The following is a 7,111-nucleotide window of genomic DNA, read 5'->3' as shown; positions in this document are numbered from 1 at the left end:
GCCGGCCGGGGGGCAGGAGGGGCTGCTGCTGCCTGCCCAGCTGAGCTCCAGGACACGGGCCTTCTCCTCTCATTCAGCCCAGCAGGTCCCTGCCCGGAGGAGAGAGGGAAGTGCTGCTCCTCTGGGTCCCAGCACGCCAGGGAGCAGCAGCCAGGGACTGTCTGCAAACACAACGTGCAGGTGCTGGGGCTTTGCTCGTGGATTTATTTCTCTTGTGTGGTGACAGGGAGGATGTGGAGCTGCTAACACGTGGCTGACTCTGTGCCCTTCAAGGTAGGGCAGGTACCCAGCTCAGGCTTCAGCCAGAGAGGGTGCAGTGCAGATGTCCCAGGCCCTGCAGACGAGAGGTACGTTGGGGATTTACAGTAACTTGTCTTCATGTCCCTCAGTGGACTCTACTGGCAGGGGGAACTCAGCACAGGGCCACCCACCAGCTCAGTCAGGGTGTCACTTACTCTGCTTCTTCCTTAGTGATTTGTTTCCCCAAGTATAAAACTTCTGCAATCAGGGACACCATGGGGTCACAGTCCAGGCTGGCAGCTGCAGTCACGATGCCATCCCTGAAAGGGAAAGCAGGAGGATGTGGATCTCCCCAGTGAGCACAGCACAGCAGCATCCCCGTGGCTCCCTGGCTGGAGGGCTCAGGGCAGGGTGGCTGGTTCTGCACAGGGACCTCCAGCAGCTCACCCAGGCACTGCTGGGTGCAGTGGGGCTGAGGGAGGGGAGACGTGTCCCAGGCTCCCTGCCCAGCTGGTGGCTTTGGTGAAGCTCATCCCCTTCTCCTTCCCAGCCCTGCTTTGGTTTGCTCTGAAGCCATCTCCCTGCTGGTTCAACAGCCAGCAGCTGCCTGCAGAGTGCAGCCGTGGATGTGGAGCCTCTGGGAGTTCTGCAGGCTGCAAGGGACAGGGCCATGCCCTGATCCCAGGGTGCCCGTGTCAGGGCACAGTCCAGCCATGGATTCACTCACTTGATGTAGAAGATCAGGAACTTCTGCTGCTCCAGGCTGCCCTTCACAACAGTGTCTGTGTATCCCTTCCCACAGCCTGGGAGAGAGAGAATATCAGTCTGCTCAGGGAGCCCTGGCACAGCAGCTGCCACCCACCCCACCCTGGTGCTGTCAGGGGCAGAGGGGACAGTGTCTGGCTGGGGAGCAGGCACAGAGGCCTTGGAGCAGCAGAACTGACCCAGAGGTGCAGCACTGCATCATGACCCTGAGCCTGTCCTTGGCTTGGACAGGGAAGTTTTTCCTCCCTTGTGACCTCCTGGAGATCAGCAGAGAACAAAAGCTGTGGGTCACCTGCAGGCCCAGAGCCCAGGAACTGGCTGCCCTGGTGGCTTTGTGAACCAAAACTTCAGCTGCTCCAGGTAAACTCTGCACCTGCCGTGTGTGTTGAGAAGCCCCAGCCCCAGCTGGTGGCAGAGCAGACAGGCTGGGAAGCAGTTTGGCTGTTCCCATCTCTCTTCCCTCTCCTACCTGCATAGCGGATGGTTTTTCCAAGCATGGTGGTCCAGAAGAAGGGGACAGTGTGCAACTCCTTCCCTCTCTTCAGCATGTTCAAGGCAGCAATGTGACCTGTGAGGAACCAGCAGAGGACATACTTCTGCTTCTTGCAGGTCCTCTAAGAAGTGCTCCTTGCTTCTCGTTGTCCCTTCTGCCCCCTCCCCTCCATGCCCAGCTCCGAGGGGGGCTGGGAAGGAAGGGGCTGTGCTGCCTCACCATGGGCCTCTGCCACCTGTTGATGGTGGATGCTGGACCTGTCCCCACTGAGCAGAGCTACAGGAAAGGAGACCACGTCCCCAGCAGCAAAGACGTTGGGGATGTTGGTTTGCATGTGCTAGTGGGACAAGAAGTGATTAGTGCAGAGCAGAGAGGGGAGGGGTCGGGGTGGGACCAGGGACCCTCAGCTGGTGCTCACCAGATCCACCAGGATGGCCCCATGCTCATCCCTGGCCATGGAGGTGCCGTCCAGGAACGCTGAGCTGGGGGACACCCCTGCAGGGGGAGGAGAAGGACAAATGCAGCAAATCTCTGCCAGGGCAGGGAGGGAACTTGGCCTTGGCCCTGCAGCAAGGACGTGCCCCTGGTGCCTGCTCTGCCTGCCTGGGGCACAGCAGCTCCCAGCAGGGGCTGGGGCTGAGCTGAGCCAGGGGCAACGAAAGCAGGGCCCAGAGCAAGGCAGGTTCTGATGGCCCAGCAGTGACCTGTGGAGCTCAGCAAACCTGCCAAAGTCACCCTAAGAGCCTGAGCAGCTCCTTTCCTCCTACCAAGTGTTTGCTCAGGGGCTGCTGACTTTCTCCAGGTGTTTGGGGCCAAGAGGAAGGGCTGGATGATAACAGAGTGGGGAAGAGACTGCAAGGAATGCTGTCCTGGGAATGCACAGGGATGCTCTGGGCTTGCTGGCTGTTCTCCCCATTCCCAAAGCTGCCCCTCTCTCCCAGCTGGGGTCTCTTACCTATTCCCACCACTACCACATCTGCAGGTAGTTTCTCTCCACAGGCAAGAACAGCCTCTGTAACCTAGGAAGGCAGCAAGAATCATTAACAAAGGGTTAAAACCTCTGTCCTAATTCCTCCAGCCTCCCTGCTGCCTCATTCTTTGCTGTCTTTTTTCTTCCCAGGTTCAGATCACCTTGTCCAACCAATGTGTGTTGTCAGGAACAGAAGAGAAAATCATGCTGTTTTCCCTGAGATATGAACATGTACTGGTGCCCTCTGAGCCCAGAACTGTGCTCAGTAAAAAGAATGTGAGGGGCAAGATGTGGGAGAGGAAATCCTAGATGTAGGCACTGGGTTATACCTCAGTTTGTTGGGGTTTTTTTCCCCCCTAATATTAGCAGCTCAGGGCTCACAATGACATGACTGACCTTCCCATCCTTTCCTTGCAGCTCACGGAGCTCTGTTTTCATGTAGAATTTCACCCTTTTATTTTGCAGCATCTGTAAAAGGAAGAGGAAGCTGGTTTGAGCATTCACTAGGAGATTCCAGCCTGCACTGCTGTGAAAAAAGCCACACTCAGGCAGAACCTGGGCAGGCAGAGCTGCTGCTCCAGGCTGCTGAGAGCTCTCCTGGGTGTCCCCAGCAGGTGCATAGAGCCAGGAAACCTGGCCTTGCTCTGCTGTGCTGGGCAGGACTGGTGCATGAGGGAGGTCTAGGAAGAGGGAGGGCTTGGGATGAAGCTGAACTGGAGGCTGATGTGTGTGAGGGAGGCTGGGAGCAGCCCTGAGTGCACAGCTCTTGCAGGGAGCAGGGCAGCACCTGGGCTCATGGCTCAGCACAGGGGCTGGATGTCCCGGGATGCTGTGGGTCACAGGGCTGCTTGGAGAGCAGGTGTCCATCCCAGAAAGCAGCCCCAGGTTTTCCTAACCTTCATGGCCACTTCTCCAACCTGAGGGCCCAGCACCTTCTGGAAAGGAAACTCCTCCTTGTCCACCACGGCGACGGTCCCGGCGCTGCCGCAGAGGGAGGCAGCAGCCTCCATCCCTGCAAGGGAAGCACGGGCTGCAGGCACCCACCTGCCCCCTCCCTGCAGACCTTCTCCCCTTCCAGGTGAGCAGAATAAATCTGATGCAGTGGCAGAGCTTAACTGCTCTTCCAGGCCTCTCTGGGCTGAGGTATTTAGCTCCCCTTGCTCTTCATCCCCATGCACTAGAGACCTGGACACTGGTAAATGCAGGGAGCAGCTCCTGGTTGTGCAGAGAATCTCTGCCCATGCCTTGTCCCCTCACTGTCCCAGTGCTTCTGGGGAGCCCAGCTCCTCTGAAGGACAGTGTCCTTCTCATGAGCCATGTTTCCCTTTGTCCATACCCAGCAAGTGTCTCTAGCTCTTCAATTGATGGCTGCCCCAGGCAAGGGTGTGTTGTGTAACTCATACCCCCCAACTCCAGGGCCCTGGAGGAACCAACCAGGCAGTGAACAAACAAGCCCTCCCCAAGGGTCTCCAGTTAATCTGCACAGGCAGCAGAAGTGGGATCCCAGGCTGTCACTGCTGACTTGATACCCACTCCAGCCTAGTACCTATGAATGAAGCTCCTATGATCACCAGATTCCTCCCAGTTGCCAGCTCTAAGATCTTCCTAGAGTCTTCTGGGGTGTAGAGAAAGCACACGTTCTGCAGGTCTGCCCCTGGGACTTTGAGGAAGTTGGGGCTGAAAGAGAGAGAATCCAGATATGCCTCATGATCAGAAGTGAAACAGGAAGAATGAGGGAGGAGCACCAAGCCATGACATCTCTTTGTCCCATCCTGTCCTGTCAGGTCATCTCCTATCACCTCCCTCTCACATGTCTCTAGAAGACCTCCAAGCCTCAGTGTGGACCCATCTTGTCCTCTCTAAGCTGTTGTGTGAGAAATGCTTCCTGCACTCACTGGCTGCCTGCTGCAATGAGCAGCTGATGGTACTTCTGTGAGGACCCGTCCATGAAGTGAACCTTCTGCTTCTGAAAATCCACTGACACTGCCTGCAGGAGACAGGAGGCAAAGATCAGACAGGTACCTCTGGTCCACTGGTGTCCTGCCACATTAAGCCATTGTGCTTGCCTGAGGGAGCTGGGGGGTTCAGCCTGGAGAAGAGAAGGCTCCAGGGAGACCTCAGAGCAGCTTCCAGTGCCTGAAGGGGCTCCAGGAAAGCTGGGGAGGGACTTGGGACAAGGGCAGGGAGATGGGATGAGCTCAGCTCAGCTGGTCTTGTACCTCTTTTTCTGTCCAGAACTCTATGTCCTGAGCATGGAGGAGTTCAGGTTTCCTCAGGTAGATGTCCTCAGCTTTCAAGTTCATTGCCTGGAAATGCAACAGAAACAGGAGCAGAGCAGTCCCTGCAGCCAGCACTGCTCCTGCAGGCCTTTCTGGGAGGAAACTGCAGAAGGGGCAAGTCCTGCACTGGTAAATCACAGCTCCCCGTGCTGCCCATTCTGCTTCTCACACACAAACCTTGCTCAGTTTGGACTTGTCATATGGCACATGTTTCTCTTTGGTGACCATGATGATCCTGCCAGTGAAGCCTTCTTGGCGAAGTGTCTCTGCACACACGAGAGCAGCCACACCTGCAGGAGATGGTCACCTCAGCCCCCTTACACACCCCTGCGGGGCAGGAGGAAGGAGGGAGGTCCTCCCTGCAGAAGAGTGGCAGCTCACAGGGTGTGTGGGGAGGGCACAGTACAGACCACCCCACTGACCTCCCCCCAGAAGCAGCACAATGTCCTGGTTGAGAAGGCATCTCCTGCTTGTGGGTTTCATCCTCAGGCTGCTTTCAAGATCCTAGAGGAAAATGGGAAATGCTGAATTACCAAGCCCAAGGTGCTGCTTGTGCTCAGTGACACCAGGTAAGGTCAGTACCTTCTTTTTTGCTGTAACAAATACTTTTCCATCTTCCACTGTGACCTGAAGGAATGAAAGGAGAGTGTGTTTAAGTGCTGTGTTCTCAAGGGGGTGGTGGGAGCTTTCCTGGGAGGTTCTGGTCCAGTGGGCCATCTGGCTCATACACCAAGAGTGCCTTGTAGGGATCTTGGATGTCAAGTGATACTGAGGAGCTCACAAGCTTTTCTCCTTATCCCAAGAGCCATCAGGAAGAGGACTCTCCAGAAGAGCTGTGATGGCTGTGAGGGATACCAGGATGTATAGCATCACCTTTCATCAAAAGGGCCTTTAGGATTGGGAGTCACAAGATCTCAAGACATCATCCCAAGTGTGACCTGGACCAAGGAGCCAAGGCCAGGGCAAGGTCCTTTCAGTCCGTGTTAGGAACACAGAGCTTGTGGGAGTGAGCAAGTGGTACGGAGGACACGGCCCAAGCTGGGCAGAGGAAGGGTTAAGAATCACCTTGAAGCAGGGGAGACAGTCCAGAGAAGGGTACTCCTCGATGTCCCCGGTGTGGATGCTGAAGCAGGCGCCGTGCCAGGGGCAGCGCAGCCTCTCCCTCCTCAAGACTCCTGCAGGAGAAAAGCCCCCAGGCCCAGGGGTGAGAGGTGACCCCTTGACAGGGCTCCCCCCGCCCAGTGCCAGGGGTACCTTTGCTGAGCGGGGCACCATAGTGGGGGCACCTGCTGCCCAGGGCCCTGAACTCCATCTTGTTCCTCAGCAGCAGCACCGGGTACCCGGCCACCAGCACTTCGCGGAGCCTGGGGGGAAGCAGGGAGATGGTGCCCTGGGGAGCTGAGCTTCGTCCCTTCCCAGCCCAGGCACCTTTCCCCCGGGGGAACCTGAGCCAACAAACACAGCAGTAGGGCAGGCCTGAGCTTCCCTCTGGCTGGGAACTCACTCTCCATCCCCCACATCAGCCTCCATGCAGACCTGGGCGGTGATGCTGTCATTGTCCATGGCGGCTGCGGGCACAGGGAGGGAAGGCACAGGGCACAGGGGTTGGCCAGCCTTGCCCCTCAGCAGATCGTCCTTCCCCACCCACCCTCGTGCCCTGGATGCACCATCCCACCCCAAAATGTTGGGCTGCCCCAGCTGGGAATGGGTTGGGCTAGATGATCCCCAGAGGTCCCTTCCACGCGGCTCTGGGGGTGCTCGGTGTGTCCTGAGCTCCCTCGGGAATGAGCCCCCAACAGGCAGAAAAAACCCCCATGTTCCCACTTTTCCAATTCCATCTCCACACCCTCAGCCTGTTCCTCTGCCCTTTTCTCTTCTGACTTCACCCACTGTTTTGTTCCCAGCCCCGTGTCCTCTCCAACTCCACTGCAGCACAGGCTGAGCAAGCGAATGGGATTAAAGGCAGTTGGAAATCAATGCAAGGGTCTGTGGGGAGGTGGTGATGCTGCTGGAGCCCACGGCTCCCACAGATCAGGGTCTGAAAAGCTGCTTCAGCCTCTCCAGAACCCGTTCAACATTTCAGCAGAGCCATTATTCACACTAAGAGCCATGAGAGCAGTAATCCCTGCCCAAACTGCCTCCTGGGCTAGGAAAGAGCCCAACCCCCCTGGTCCTTAATGTTGTCCCTGCCTTAGCAATCAGCTGAGAGGCTGATCAGGAATCTTCCTCTCCATTTTGGAGAAAGAAAAGCAGGAAATGGAGCAGAGGAGGGTTGTTTGGAGGCAGGTTTTTGGTGCTGGGGGATGATTTGCTCCTGCAAATCCCCACCAGGTCGCTGCCCCACTCTGAGGTCCCTTAGGAGAA

General features: G+C 57.0%; 1 protein-coding gene across 1 annotated transcript; it reads right to left on the bottom strand.

The window, feature by feature from the left end:
* Positions 1 to 455: 455 nt before the first annotated feature.
* Positions 456 to 6,310, bottom strand: LOC104384924 (apoptosis-inducing factor 3-like; the record flags this gene model as incomplete). The annotated part of the gene is made up of 17 exons (XM_009993314.1): positions 6,252 to 6,310; positions 6,002 to 6,111; positions 5,813 to 5,922; positions 5,330 to 5,374; positions 5,170 to 5,251; positions 4,925 to 5,037; positions 4,688 to 4,774; positions 4,364 to 4,455; positions 4,015 to 4,145; positions 3,365 to 3,480; positions 2,865 to 2,936; positions 2,454 to 2,517; positions 1,917 to 1,993; positions 1,718 to 1,835; positions 1,475 to 1,573; positions 968 to 1,043; positions 456 to 560 (listed from the first exon to the last, which is right to left on the bottom strand). Coding segments are annotated over exons 1-17 (1,556 nt in total), but the record flags the coding sequence as incomplete, so codon positions are not given.
* Positions 6,311 to 7,111: the final 801 nt, after the last annotated feature.

Source organism: Chaetura pelagica, unplaced genomic scaffold, assembly GCF_000747805.2.
Source record: "Chaetura pelagica isolate M959 unplaced genomic scaffold, ChaPel_1.0 scaffold193, whole genome shotgun sequence".
Classification (NCBI taxonomy): domain Eukaryota; kingdom Metazoa; phylum Chordata; class Aves; order Apodiformes; family Apodidae; genus Chaetura; species Chaetura pelagica.
This window is presented reverse-complemented; position numbering and strand designations above follow the sequence as displayed.